The 16358-nt window shown below is 33.9% G+C and overlaps 1 protein-coding gene across 1 annotated transcript; it reads left to right on the forward strand.

Moving 5' to 3' along the window:
- Nucleotides 1-6077: 6077 nt before the first annotated feature.
- LOC149247912 (uncharacterized) lies at nt 6078-7453 on the forward strand. Its single transcript, XM_089455966.1, has 2 exons — nt 6078-6202; nt 6305-7453. The coding sequence occupies exon 2, from the start codon at nt 6378-6380 to the stop codon at nt 7287-7289; it is 912 nt and encodes a 303-aa protein (XP_089312092.1). The 5' UTR covers nt 6078-6202; nt 6305-6377; the 3' UTR covers nt 7290-7453.
- The last annotated feature ends 8905 nt before the right edge of the window (nt 7454-16358 follow it).

Genomic DNA, 16358 nt, shown 5'->3' on the forward strand with positions numbered 1-16358 from the left:
AGGGTACAAGGTTAAGCCCCATGTTTAGATAAGGGAAGAAGATTACACTCAAAGACCATTATTTCTCATGATCCCCCCCACTAATCCATGCCCAAATGTGCCCAAGAAAAGGGAGCATAAACACCCAATTACATAATGAAAAATCATAACTTCCAGGTTGAAAGACCCACCATCAAACATACAATCATGACAAATGAGCGAGGGAACACAATGGTTGGCTTAGGTAGTCAATAATAGTAGCACATCAAGCTATCACATGGCTACAAGAGGTTGTTGGTTGCTGGCTGAAGGCAAATTTAGGAGAAAAAATTCTCCTATAAAAGTCACCCATTGGTGGTGGGTAATAGTTACTAAATAAAATTTTCCCCTTTTAATCATAGTGATGTTTAAGAGTGATTATTTTATGTCCAAACGTTATAATGATGGTTGCAAGTCATCACTTAAAATATTTAGAATGAAGATCATAAGTTACAATGATTGTTGCAAGACATCATTTAAAATATTCGAAATTAAGATCATTTTTTAAGATCATTACAATTTAATATTTGAATATAGACATGTGGGCATCATCATCAATTTCATTGTTAAAATTTAAATTAGTAATGGACATTGTTTGGACTATCACCACTTTATAATTAAAACTAAGATAATAAAAAATTTAAAAATAACAATGTTAATACTAACTTTGGTTATAATCAAAATTAAAGTAATAAATATTTAAAAACTTAAATACTTAATTTTAATCATAATATTTATACAAATATTAACTTAAATAACTTTAACCATTATTAAAATTTTAAACCATTCCAAACTCCATCCTTCGAAAATATTTTATTATTTTACTATTTTAAAATATATATATATATATATATATATATATATATATATATATTTATTTATTTATTTTTGTTTTTATTTATATTTAGTTTATATATACACACGTGTTTCAAAATAGTGTTTTATTATTTTGAAAGAGAAAAAACTTAAGTTTTTTTTAAAAACTTTATATATATATATATATATATATGCGTGTAAATTATTTTTTATTTATTATTTGGAAAGAAGAGTTTAAACCAAAAAAAAAAACTAAAACCAGGTTATAACATGTAAGTGCTTTTCCATATACTAAATATTTTATGTAAAAAATAACTACATGCCCAACGTAAATATAATATAAGTAATATTTTATTTTATTGTGTATGGGTATTAATATTTTTTACAAATCGATCATTTTATACGCCCCTAACATAAATACCATATAAATTATTTATAGATAGCAATATTTTCCATACATCAATCATTATTTAGAGTCTTTGAATTATGGATGTTTTAGAAGTGACCATGCCAAAATAAAAAGATTAGTGCATGCATAGTATAGCCTATATCATAAATACATTATTATTAATAACAGCCTTTACTCTTTAATGGTACCAAGATTATCTACATCAATCATAATGTAGAGTTTTTAATTAAAACAAATATTATAAATCGAAAATACTATTTTAATTTTAATAAAATATTATAAAAAATATATATATTTATGAAAATCAAATAAATAACTTTTAAAGTTGAATAATCAGTTTATATAACTCAAAATGTCAAAATAGAAATTTTTACCAATTATATATTATATTATATTTCCATTAAATTATTAATATTAAAAATAACGAACATTCGATACCTAATTATATCATATTTTATAGTTAAGTTACTAAAGTTAAAAGGTAACTAACTTACGAATCACCATAGTCCATGTATACATAACCACTCCTATATTAAAAAAATTATTAGTGCATCACTTTATTAAATAACGTGATCAATTTTTTCCATTAAATTATTGGGGTGTAATTATCTCGAAAGTTAGTGCATCACTTCAGTACTGACTCTCAGAGAAGTTGCCGGCACAGTATTTGACAAATTGCCTAAAATATTAAATATATAATTAGACCTGATTTTATATATATTTGATAAGCGGTAGTTTTCTCCCTCAGAGTATCAGATATCGCCATGAAACACGTGATTTCGCAAACACACAAAATTTATAAGATGTCATGATTGACTTTCATTGTAATTCTAAGCACAAACGTAATTGATAAGCCATTTTTTCTTTATCTTATGAATACGTGATCTCACTTTTAAAATTTATGAAAACTCTCTATCGGTGGTCAACGATATAAAAATATGCAGACGTGGGGTCAGATTTTCGTCTTCCGTTGGATTTCAATCTCCTTACATGGGGTAGGATAATTGTTCGTCTTCCGTTGGATTTCAATCTCCTTACATAGGGTAGGATAATTGTTGCGTTAAGAGAACATTTGTTTTGATCGGCGTAAATTATATATAGAAAGATCTTTGTTTATGCGTTTCGAACCAATTAGTGTGGTTCATTGTCAACTTGTCCTGAACTAATTAGTGTGGTTCATCGTCAACTTGTCGTGACTATGAACCATACTAGTTGGTTCGAAACGCGTCTACAAAAGTCTTTCTATATGTGATTTACACGGAAATTCTTCTTATAAATATTATTTTTTATTAAGAAGATTTGGGATAACTTGAGCAGGAATTTTTTTTTACATTTTGTTTTAGTGATTAAAGGAAAATTTTAGGGGCTAATACTAATGTTTTATGTTTTTTTCTAGAAAAAAAAGGTTAATTTATTTTTTTCTCTAAAATGATTCACTCAAAATTTATAGTATACCATTATCTTACCTTAAAAATTACCAAAATATTATATCAACTAATATAAAATTATTGGAAATCTAAATATTTTTACAAAATTATCACCAAAAATTTTACAATTTGTATATTGAAGACTACCAAATTCATTAACATTTTTAAACTTTAAAATAAAATTCCATCTTTAAAATTTTCAAACTAGCTTAGATTAATTGCCAAATGCTTTAGGTGCCAGATATTTACCATTAAACTTATCTTTACCGTTTGTTATTGAATAAATTTGGAAGAGAATGAAATTGTTATAATATTTTTCAGCTTAAAGAAATGGCCTATAAATTTAGCTCAACAAACAAAACTGAGCTTCAAATCTAGCTAAACAAATAAACTGAATTTCAAACTTAGACAAACTGAGTTTTAAACCTAACTCAACAAGTAAACTGAATTTTAAACATAGAATACCATATATTTATTGTCAGTTCAAACCTAGCTAAACAATTGTTGTCAGTTCAAACCTAACTAAACAAGTAAACTGAATTTCAAACCTAAACAGCCCTGTATTGATTGTCAAATGCCTTCCAGTGGGGGACCTCGACCATTAAACCTACCCTGATGAGCTGCATTTACCTGCAAGTTATTATGATGATTGCCCGACGCTTAAGAAAATGGCACGGTTGTAAATAGTGTCATAACTGCAAGTGAAGGAATGTACGAACTAACACTTACTGCACATGTTTCTCGATGTGGTAGCAGTTGAGAAGAATATGTCCACGGTGCGTCTGCGCTTCCCTCAGCTGGAATTTTAAGTGACATCCTTGCAGAGGAAGATTGAGGAAAACCTCAGACGACGAAAAGGGCAAATAGTAGGTAACTTTCCCATGTGATAATGGTTGGAGAACGATCCATGGCCAACCATGAATGAAACGTGCCAGTTCTTTTCTTTCTTTTTTTGCTGGAATAAATAAGAACAGATGCTAGCTAAGCATTGTGCTGTGCAGTCCGTTGAGGAGAACTCAGTTTGAGGGCAGCAATCTGGAGAGAGTCAAAATAATGAGCTGCACACAGGGTCAGGGAAGAGGCCAAGTCGTCTCCCCAGCTTCTTCCAAACCAAAGCTGAGAAAAGGTCTCTGGTCACCTGAAGAAGATGACAAACTCGTCAACTACATCAGGAAAAACGGCCTGCTGGGCTGCTGGAGTTATATCGCAAAGCAGGCTGGTAAGAATCCATGACTATTTTAGCTTTGGTAATCTTTTCCATTTTGTTGTTTAGCTTATATTTGTAAAATTTGTCATAAAATTAGTGGAATGATAGAAAATGTGAAAATTTTGTGATAAAAGATAAAAAATTAATACATTTTTTATTATTTTTATATATTTTTTTAAATGAATTTTTTTAAAAAAAGTTGAATGATCGAGTTAAATTATTAGATTTATAATATTAATTGTTATTAAGGTTTTTAAGAAAGTAAATGATTTATTTATATATTTAAAAATATATTTTGAAAAGTTATAATTATTTGAAATAATTATTAAAGAATATCATTATTAGGTTTTATATTGAAAAGTGATTTATTTGAAAAAAGTTTAAGGAAAACTAATTTTTGTAACTACAATTTAGTTATACAATTTCTAGTTATATTGTGGTTTTTTGTTATTTAAAATGTATCTTTGAATACATAAAATTCAACTGGCTAAAAAACCCTGAAACACTAAAACTTTACAAATTAAATAACTTAAACTTGTAATTTTTAAATTAAAATTTTAAATAAAATTAACTAGAGAAAACCATTTTATTTATATACTTAAAAATATATTTTGAAAAGTTATAATTATATGAAATAATTATTAAAGAATAACATTATTAGGTTTTATATGGAAAAATGGTTTATTTGAAAAAAGTTTAAGGAAAAATGACTTTTGTAACTGCAATTTAGTTATGCAATTTCTAGTTATATTGTGGTTTTTTGTTATTTAAAATATATTTTTGAATACATAAAATTCAACTGGCTAAAAAACCCTGAAACACTAAAAGTTTACAAATTAAATAACTTAACCTTGTAATTTTTAAATTAAAATTTTAAATAAAATTAACCAGAGAAAACCATTTTACGTATTAATTAAAATAAACTCTTATTAATTTATACTCTTATCAATTTATAAAATTCTTTCTATTAGTTAGACTACAGTCTTATTAATTTTGAGAAGTCTACTCTTATTAATTTGTAGAACTCTAAACTATAAGAAATATCATAGCTCCATTTCTTCCCAACGCCTTTCATACATAAACTGGTTTCAAACTGCTTCGATATTAGGGCAAACGATTAGCATAATTTTCATTTATCGAAAGCCCGGCTAATTTTGTTACAGAGAAGGGATAGGCGTTTACCACACAGATTGTCAGGCTGGGATCGCAAGGAATGGTCACTGTCACTGTTGTAGGAGAGAATCGTAGGGTGCGAGAGCTGTTTTCATATAAATTTATTGTGTCAGTGAACTCTAGATTTTGTGAATATTTGGAAATTTGAGATAGCATTGGAAGAAATTTGTGTAAACAATTTAATATTTAGGAATGGTCTCTGTCACTTTTGTAGAAGGAGATAATCGTAGGGTGCGAGAGCTGTTTTCATATAAATTTATTGTGTCAGTGAACTCTAGATTTTGTGAATATTTGGAAATTTGAGATAGCATTGGAAGAAATTTGTGTAAACAATTTAATATTTAGGAATGGTCTCTGTCACTTTTGTAGAAAGAGATAATCGTAGGGTGCGAGAGCTGTTTTCATATAAATTTATTGTCAGTGAACTCGATTTTGTGAATATTTGGAAATTTGACATAGAACAGGAAGAAATTTGTGTAAACAATTTAATTTTTAGTGGACATTCTCATGGGTGGAGTGTCAAACCAAGAAGTTGGCTGGACTAAACCTTTCACAAAGTTTCTTCAGAAAATTATTACAACATTAGGTAGATTCAGAAAATTATTACAGCGTTAGTTATAGATTAAATCGCTTACACATTAAATCTTTTACAAAGTTTCTTCAGAAAATTATTACAACGTTAGGTAGATTAAATCGCTTACACATTTTTCATCTGGAAGCTATTACCAACATTTGTTACTGCGGAAATTTGCACTGACATAGAATAAAAACGAAATTACTTTGATCATATTCAGCAAATTTCGAAACATTTTCAAAATCTATATCATAATTAGAGTTAAATTACTCGAAAAATAATATTCATTAATCCGTATTTTTTATAGTATCCGATCAGACAGTGAGCTGTTGTCAGAATAAGAGCATGCTCTTTGTCAAGATTCCAAAAATACAATAAAATTACACTCATAGAAGCAATGTTGATCGAGTGTACCAGACAGTAAATATTGTCAACGCAATGATTACAGGGTTGCAAAGATGCGGAAAGAGCTGCAGACTGAGGTGGGTGAACTACTTAAGCCCTCACCTAAAACGTGGCGCATTTTCACCTCAAGAAGACCAATTGATCATACGCTTGCACTCCATTCTGGGGAACAGGTTAATTTCGTTTTTCCTTTCTCCATTCTGGGCAACAGGTTAATTTCGTTTTGTTCGTCTCCTTCCTAATTCAATTTCATTTTCCATCGCGATGCTTTATAGGTGGTCTCAAATTGCGGCCTGTCTGCCGGGACGTACGGACAATGAGATCAAGAACTACTGGAACTCTAGTTTCATGAAGAAGAAACTGAAACACGGGCCCACCTCCTCCTCCACCCACTGCAAAGGTAATAAACCTAGCAAATCCAATATCCGTTCCCAACCTAATCATGGCTATAACACCAATTCAGTTTATGCTCAGACTCAAAATCACAGTCACGATATTTGTACACCTTGTCTATCTGCCCAGCCCTTGGAAGTGTGCCAACAGCCTAGTAAATTCCTTAATGTAGTGACCGCTGCTGAAAATCAGTACCCTCCTGTTCAGGGTCTGTTGGGCTTAAAACATGATCATGTACAGGACCAAAATCATGAATTTTCCATTGAAAAATTGGAGAGCAATCTTGATGTAGAGATCTTTAACCAAAATGAGATCATGATGGCCTATGCATCATTCACAGCTGCGTCTTCTCCAAATTCCAAGTTGAACGCCAGTTATTACTTTTCAAATATTGTGGCCGATTGCTCTAATGCCATCGATCCAGGAGCTTTTGCCACTCAAGAGGGAAGTAGTATCTTAGAAGACTCCGAGACCATTTATGGCAGGACTACCCATTTGTCCGGTGCCCTGCATAATTCGTGCCAATTTAGTCCACCAGCAATTATATGGCCCACTGACCAATCTAACCATTATTTTCAGAGCGATGATGATTCGCCGGGTCCAAATTCGAGATATAATGTAAACATGGGTGTCCCCACGTATCTTGATACCAATAATAGCCATCAGTTAGGAGGGGCTAGTTATGAATGGGATTTCTCAATATTTTCTCATAAAGAACCCAAGGAAAGCCCTATTCCTACAATATTTGAAGGAGGTGAAGAAATTGGACAGGTCGGACGGGAGTGTGAGGGTGTAGCGGGCCAAATTACAGTTAGTTTGGGTGCAGGAGGAGAATATGTACAACATCAACAGTGCTGCAGTTTCTGATTTTGTACAAAAGCTTTTCAGCTGATTTAACTAAATGCATGATTTTGTAATCCATAGATTAAATTTGTGAAGCACGTTATTAGGTTTTCGATTTGAGAAATGATTTTAAGGAACGGATGTTTTCATCACGAAATAAATGCCCAGATAGTTTCGCCACTTTTAGAGCCTAAGCAACCTAATGCTCTCATTTCAGAGCCTAGCATGGATAACGTGATGTGTTCTCCGTGCCAACATCTACACTTGAGTTTCAATGAAAGATGAAATAGAAACCATGGAGTTTTTAATGACTTGGAAATTTGATTCAATTTGTATGAGATGAGTTAGTTTAAAATGGTAAAAGTTCTAAAAACCGCTTCTGTTTTTCAACATAAAATCAAATGAGATTGAAGCCACACGATTCAAAGTTTCGATGAAATGAGATTGAAGCCACTCAATTCAAACTTTCAAAACCAAATTTATATAGAAGATCACAACAACCCAAATATTTTATCCCTTCGAATAAACCCATAAAAGAGTCTAACCCTGTGACCAATAATATTGAAGCCGAACGGCATTCAATCTTTCAAAGTAAACAAAATAAATCACAATCACTTAAATATTTTATAACTTTTAAGTAAATCCCATTTTTATATTAGGTCTAGCCATATTGGTGCTTCAAATAAAAAAAAAAAAATTAATAATCTTAGTTTAAATTTATTTGGATTATTATTTTAATTTTAATTTATTTTTATTTGAATTTGGTTTTGAGTAGTTATGTTAATAGACTTGTAATTTTGGGATAGGATTTTTAAAATTCTAATTTAATTATTAGTAATTATTAATTGAATAGTAGAGTTTAATCTCCACTAAATATTCAAGGATATTCTTAATAGTATATACAAATTAAAACTTGTCTTTTATCTCTAAAGTAGTTATACCCTTTCTCCTATTTCAATTAAATTGATTGATTAAAAAAACTGTCATATGAAAATGAGTTATTGTTTTTTGGGCATATGATATTGATAAGCAATGGTATTAACTCATGATATTGTAACAATGTCTATTTACAAATTAACAATCGTCCTATTAAAAAGTGCGGTGTATATATACATATATATATTTTAAAATAAATTATAGTTTAATTAATTTTTCTCATTTAATGTCAAATGTATTATGAAGTGTTTTGATTTTTATGATATATTGATGCTACCAACCATTTCATTTATATTAGTATTATTTATTATTATATTGAGAAGGTAGTCTCCATAGCTTAACATTATGGATTGATTGCTATTGTTTCCTTTGCAAAACACATTGCCATAATTGCATTGAATATTTCTGCCAAAATTTTTGGATGCGCTTGCAATATTTATGTCATGATTTTTAGATACTACCACCAAAAATTTAAATCCTTGAAAACAGTTCATGGTCACATAAATAAAATATTTACCATCCATTACTACCTGCCATAACAAGTATTTGCATTAAGCAAGGATGTATTTGCATTAACCAAGTATTTGCATAAAAAATGGACAAGAACAAGATGTTGTTTTTGCCCATCATTTCTAATAATCCAATTAAATAGCTTTATTTAGAAACAAATGCAACTCAATAAACTCATTAATAACTAAATGAAAATTAATTCAAAAATTAATTTTTTATTTAAAATATATCAAAATAGTTAGAAACTTTAAAAAATTAATATATATTCATTGAATTATTATATCTTCATTTTAAAAATAAAAAGACGTTTTATTTATAATATTTAAACCATCAAGTTGTAATTTTTTCAAATAGTATATATTTTGAGGGTCTTATTACTACCTTATAACACGTGTACGTTTATTGGAATAAAATAAAACAATCATTAACTACGTAACAAATTAATAAAATTGTATGACGTAAGAAAAATGTGTCATCCATCGATTCATTTGCAAAATCCAATAAATTTAAATTGGAAGTTCCAGTAATCGATTACATTGCAGAAAAGTGCTTGACAAGCCATGCACTGAATTTAAATTGGAAGTTCCAGTAATCGATTACATTGTAGAAAAGCGCAAGACAATCCATGCACTATTGGAAATGCATCTATATTTCTAAGAATCTAGGACGTACAAAATAAATAAAATAGTTTATATATTTATCATTCTTGTAGCAGGATATTTTTTTAGTGAATAAATCATATGGATTGATCTTAATATTTTTTTTTTTTTGTGTTTTTTAATATATATTTTTTTGTTTCATATTGTTGATGGCGTTGGATTCGTCAAGATGTGAAAGGATTTCCTCGGTAAGAAGTCCCAACTAGACCTCAAACCATTTGGAATAGGAGTCCCAACAGTGGATACTACGATATCACCTTGACTTTAGTTGCATGTAGAGGTAAGTAGGACCTCCTTTTTGGAAGCAAGGGTGTGACCTTGCAACAAGTCAAGGAAGAAGCTTGAAATATCTAACACACAGAAGGGCAGAGGAGTGGGCCCCTTAGAAGCCTATGATAACACACAACTTGAAAGAAAACACACGACCTGAAAGACATCACAAGATGGAAAATAGAATAGATGACAATCCAAAGTGATGAGTTAAACCAAAAACACGCTTCAATAAGATTAATTCAAACATATACAGAATAGTCCATACATACATGCATAAGTTACAACTACATACATTGTTAGATTAACCAGAATAGTTGAACTACAATAAAAATACATGCATGAAACGTGTTGGATTTGTTATATTAAAAGAGTGAAAGATCCAATCATACATACAACCATGAAAACCACTAGCCCTAATACTCAAATGTTACAGTCACTTTCGTTTGCTCCTCCAAAGAGATGTACTCGCTCTACATTGTGGATAATCCAAGGCTCATTACAATATACTCTAAGCTTTCTCTAAGTTATACCTATCCGAAGCTTGGCTCCCAAAAGCCACTACAATGAGTTACGAGGTTCTATATATAGAAAAGGGTGGGGTGACCCTTGACATTCCCATTTGTGATTCTTTAACTACCATCATTAGCCTTCAACTTACACATGACTTTTTACATTCTAATATTAACACTTGGTCTTTCACTTTACAACATTTTTACAATACAATTTGCACATGAACCCATGTGAGACAAAAATGGGCTTGAGTAAGTCATACAAGACATCACTGAGACTCAAAAAACTGTGGGAAGACTAACTTGTCGACATCCTCTTGGTGATCGATGGTGGCAAACTCATGCCAAGCTTGGTAGTCTATTATGGTGTCTGTGTACTCCATGGCGACATCCTTTTGGAAGCGAACTCTTGCCTCCATTGCATCAAGGTACACTGATTTGTCACCTCTTTCCAACTCGTCATATAGCATGTGCATCATGGTCTTCAAAGCAGCCAGAATAGTGACATACTAGTGCATAGTGTCTGCGCTCATCTGTAAATCTATGTTGGTGGTTATGCACATCAACTGCTTGAAGTACATGTCCAACTCTAGTCGGACATGGTTCTTTGCTTTCTCCTCAATGAGTGTGCCAATGGATGGGATCACATGTGTGCACACACTGTCATCCATGCTCCTGAACACTTGTGCATGTGAAGCCTGTAAGTTGGTGATGAGTTGTGGGAGTTCCTCATAATTCAGGATCTGGCTCTAGATGCATGCTTTCAACTCGAATGCCTTTGGTTTCATCATCTTTGGCAAGTACAATAGGTATCCCTTGAAATTCATTGTCCATATTTGCATGTGATCGACAATAATGTGTATGTTTGTCAAGATGCGTGCTCTCCTAGCATAACGGTGCTGCCAACCATTAAGATGGAGGACTGACTTACGCACAGTGATGAACCTGAAGTACAACTTCTACATGACTGTCTCAAGAGACAATACTTCATGAAGTATCACTTTCTTCAACTCTTCTCTAACGAATGTTCTAGCTTTCTCTTATTTCTTCTTGGTTGCTTGCAATTCCTTAGGCATGCCTTCGTTTTTAGCTATCAAGAATCTCACACTTGATCTAGTGACTTCGGCATATGCATTTATAGCATTGGCAAATGCAGCTAGATGTGTGCGCACATCAGACACTTTCATGCACTCTCAAAAATGCGCAGAGATGCATGAACATCCGAAGTGGGCACTCTGCATGACTGCACAACTCTGTGTTGTGATTCATCAAAGGATATCTTGTGCACATCCACTTCTTGATTGTCGTGATGGATTTCAGTGTCTCCTTGATCACTTGGGACCTTCTCTACTCCTAAATCTCGCTAAGCCAGTGGAGTGACCTCTAGGGATTTAGGCACGAGATCTAAATACTAATCTTGCTATGGTTGAACCACATCCATGTCCATGTATTCTAACATATGCTCAATCTCTTGAGCAAAGTCCTGCTCCTGCAACTGCTCATCCTGTTTGCTATCTACCAGCTGAGATAGGTGAATAATCATGTATTTGTGTAGTTTCATTAATGCGCACACTCTGCGCTTCCTTTTGCACTTGTTCATACTATGCCTCCTCCTTCCTCCACAGCTCTTTTTCTTCTGTTAGTTGTTTCTTCACCTGCTGCATCTTTTTCTCTGCCTCTTCCATTTTATGCTTCTCCCTCCATCTTTGCGCAATCAATCTATTGTGTTATCACTTCTTTGCCTCAATCTCCAAAGTTGCTCTTAATACAAGTGGTTCATCCTTTAAATTGCAACTTTGTTATGCCTCTACATTGTTGGAAACCTTCCTCTTTCCTTTTTCATGCCCAGGTATACTGCCCTTTACTACTGTTGATGTTGTTTCTCTCTGAGATGTTACTGCCTTATGCACTACTAACCATCCAATAGGCACTCTAACTAGTTCAATGAGCCTTAACGAGTTGTAGCAATATCTCCATGGGTCTTCCTCAAGCCAATAACAGGCCTGGTGGATGCAAGGATGATACACTCTGGCATAGTGGTCCTCTACTAATCGATGACGATCATATGGATTGACACTTTTGGTGTAGAAGGTGAATCTCTTAAATTACTCCATCTCGGCCTCAACATGCTTTAGAATATAGCTCTCATACAAACTGATACAAGCAGTAAATAAAGCCAAGAAAATAACAGTCACACAAACCGACATACACAAAGCGACATAAAAGTAGCAAAAAACATGAAAAGCAAAAATACATGGAAAAAGGTGTGTCGAGTGTGCCAAACATTCCTAGATGCGTTGGGAATGCCATAGCTCTAAGATCGAAGTGAGGAATGAGCTCTAAAGCATCAAATAAATAGTTTTGATAAGATCGAGGCTTATGATGCTCATGCCACAATTCTAGGAAAAAGTGACACTTGGAAGGAGGTTTCTAAAACGTTTTTTGCATGTAACTGTTGACTGCTAGAAATAGATCCCTAAAGTCTAGGGATTTTTTTCTCTTTTTCTCTTTCGGGAAAAAAACCCATGCATGAAAAGCAAGATTTCTTAGTCTCGGAGGGAACTTGTAAGCTTGTGAGCACATGCAATGGCCAACAAGCCTTGGGATGACTTATGCGTAGTTTCTGGGCTGAGTGGCTCTAGTTGCCCCTCAAGCTCTACACAATTTCTAGATTGAAGATAAGACTTCTAGCCATAACTGTGTAGATTCTGAGAGAAAGCCTGGTGATGGGCTTCTCTACGCAATTTTCTTGGGGAAGGCAACTTGCATGCTCTACGTAATTCTAGAGAGAAATGTTGGTTTCCAGCATACACTCCACAATTATGGAGAGAAAGGCTGGTTTCTCTCTAGTTCTACGAAATTATACAGGTCAACACAAGAACCAATTGAAAGCCAAGGCATGGGAGGTCAGATTGCGGGTGAAAGACAAAAAAGTTAGTGAACACAAGCTAATAAGAAAAATGAACTCAACTGAAAGCATAAGTGCTTGGGTAGTGCAATACATGCTGCTAAGAATGGTTGGTAGGGAGGCTCCAAAATGAAGCTGAGGAAAGATTTTGGAGGATGGTTGTAGCCGCTACAACATTGGCAACACACATCTCTCTGAATGGACTTTGTTTCGTCAAAAGCAAGTTTAACTCCTTCGGAAGTATTGTTCAATTCACTGATCGTCGTGGTTTCCACACTAGCTTGAATGAAAGATGTAGCACCTGCCATGCTATTGAGCGGTCAACACACATTCCAAGCCAAGTCGAATTAGTTGTTTCGATTGGGGATGACGGGTACATTGGTGCACAAGTAATATGACTGTCAGAGTTTAAGTTTCATCTTGGGTGTTTCTCCGCTCCCAACAAGCCTAGACAGTACCCCGACGAAGTCGTGCAAGAACACAAGCATCACTCTACTGGAAGTGAGCCTGGTTAGTACCTTGGCGGAGATACTTTCATCACCTCTCTGTGTAGGAAGCCTTTTTTCTTCTTTTTCCTCTGTATTGGAACTTATTTAGTTTAGAGGCATAAGTGGGATCTTGACTTATTGAGAGTAGAAGAGGTTGTTCCTTGATAGAAGTATGTTATATATACCTTTGACATACTTGTTAATATTTGCCCCCTCACCTTACTCTACTTGATTGAAGTGACAAGGATTAATCCAAAAAATAGCCGACTAGAGTAGGTGGTACTAGTTAGAGTGTAAGTGTTGTGTTTTCACTAAGATTAACATAGAATATAATGTATTTTCCATTGGTGTGTCATTGAATGAAGACAACATGTTCTGCATAAAGAGAGAAGATAACAAATAACCAAGTCTTGGTAGTTTTACAAGTCCTCTTGTACTTTACCCTTCTTCTCTTAAGAGTCGCACACAATTTCATGTGAAACTGACCTACGAACATAAACAAGAAAACAAAACAATAGAGAAAATAGCAAAAGCAAATGCGAAAGAAACACAAGTAAGCAAAGCAATCAAGCAAGAAAAAAAAAAGAAAACAAAGAAATCAAACATGCATGCAAGAAAACAAGACATAAAGCAAACACTACTCCTACTCCTAAGCTTACGGTGCATGGGCCTAATCACGTGATGTGATATTTCCAATACAGCCACTAGCTCATTGGTTGACCCATGTTGGTGAAGGCATGGTTCATGAAAAGGATAGTGATGCGAACCAGTAAACATGAAAGATATAATAATGAAGACCAACACACTAAGAATTTAAATGCGTCGACAAAAAAGAAAGGAGTTAAAGTGCAAGACGAGAATTCTGTGAACTTAACATGGTGTTGTGACACACTGTGTGTAGATGATAAGCATGCACACTCTCTTGAATATGACAGATAAGAAGGAATGAGAAACAAAGACAAATTATTCCTTTCGAGTGTGCTTGTTGTGTATGATTCATCCAGTGCATGAGCGATGGGATCATGTGATTCAGGTGGAGGAAGCGAAATATGTGTATTGGATTGATCTTCAATGCACACAAATGACTGATGAGGAACCTTGGGTGTTTCAATAATTTCATGATTAGAAGTGAAACTAACCTCAAGATAGCGAGGGTCTAACATAACCATCAGCTCGGGCTGAAGTGCCTCGATATACTATGGGGTTTCGACTTCATCGACATAGATATCATCATAAACATGTGGCTTTGAAAGATCAACAATGATTGAATCAACATTATGATCGAATATAGGAGTAAAGAGATCATGACAACTACAATCAGAAAAAATCAATGAGTTCAATGGCATCCTCATGATTAGATGAATCGTAAGAGGGGTAAGTGAGAAGGAATAATGTTCACCCTCTGCATTTATGAAAAAGTAGATGAAATATCAATTGGATTCTCAATGAAAGATTTGTCTTCTCCGCTGTAAAATGATGGACTAAAATCAAGTGTGTTATGCAAACGATAGGGAGTCGATGCATCTGGGGATGAATTCTCACAAGAAAAATCAGAGATAGCAGAATCACCAAAGATGTCAAGAAAAATTGGTGGAGGCGCAGATAGAAGGAGATAATCCTTCACCATGGGTTCATGTTCAGATCCCCATTCATACTCATCGTAAATGACAGTGCAGGTTGGTTGTGCAACCTCAACTCCGTCGATAGCTTGATTCTCATACACAACAAATGTGGAGTCTGGAATGGAATAACACAAGATAGTACAATCTGGATGATCAGTAGAAAATGGGGACAAAGTTTGAGGAAGCAAGTGCATATGACAACCCATGAACTTCCCAACCAAATCTGCGGAGAAATTGAGAGTAGTGAGGGTGAAAGGATGTGAGAGTAGTGAGGATGAAAAGATGTGAGAGTTGAACAGACTTATGTACATGCTCTCCCACATCACTCTGTGGGGGTGGATTCTTTTTATGAGAGGAAGGCAGATAGTCACTTGTGACATCGACTATGTCGTCTTGTGATTCCGCAACTCCATCACCAAAGTATGCTGAGCAGGGTTTGAGTTTTTCTTCATTTTTGGACAGAGTGATTTAATACAGACATAATCATATCTTTCCCAAATATATTGGAACTTCATCTTACTTTTCAAAGCCTCAAAAAGAATTTAATGAATGTTATCCCAAAATTTTGGTGGAGATTCATGTGGGGCCTTTCATTTCTGTAACATGTTTTTATCAAGTGCTTCAACATCAAAATGGGGAAAAACATATTCTATTTAATCACTAAACTATTTTAATGAGTGCACAGAGCCATTAGGCAATATGGTACACCATAGCAATGGGTGGTCATGAAGTGTGTGTGCGAGCAACCTACAGACCTATGCTTCATTAAAACCTTCTATGTTCTCCATGATTGCATGGAAGTCATCGAAGTGCTCAGGCCAGGCCACTTCGCCTTCACCATCATATGTGATTTTTTAGCAGTCGTCCCAGAACTCCCGCTCAACTTAAAATATATGTCCATTGGACAAACATTTGAGAGGGTGAACTGTAAAGTATTCCATGATAGATGTGTGAACATTTGAAACACATTGTGAGGACTCAGCTTGTCATCTAGACCTCCTTCTAGTGAAAAAAATGTTTATGGTGTTGGACCCACCAACATGTCAGGGGATCTCCCCAGTAAGAAGTCCCAACTAGACCTCAGACCATTTGGAGTACGAGTCCTAGCAGTGGGTAGTATGGTATCGCCTTGACTGCAGTTGTGCACAGAGGTAAGTAAGATGTCCTTGTTGGAAGCAATGGTGTGAC

Source organism: Pinus tabuliformis, chromosome 7 (assembly GCF_031772625.1).
Source record: "Pinus tabuliformis cultivar Carrire ecotype Pingquan chromosome 7, CPIR1, whole genome shotgun sequence".
NCBI lineage: Eukaryota > Viridiplantae > Streptophyta > Pinopsida > Pinales > Pinaceae > Pinus > Pinus tabuliformis.

Excerpts from the sequence above, each read along its gene's own strand:
- LOC149247912 (XM_089455966.1), top strand. The coding sequence starts at position 6,378 with ATGAAGAAGAAACTGAAACACGGGCCCACCTCCTCCTCCACCCACTGC.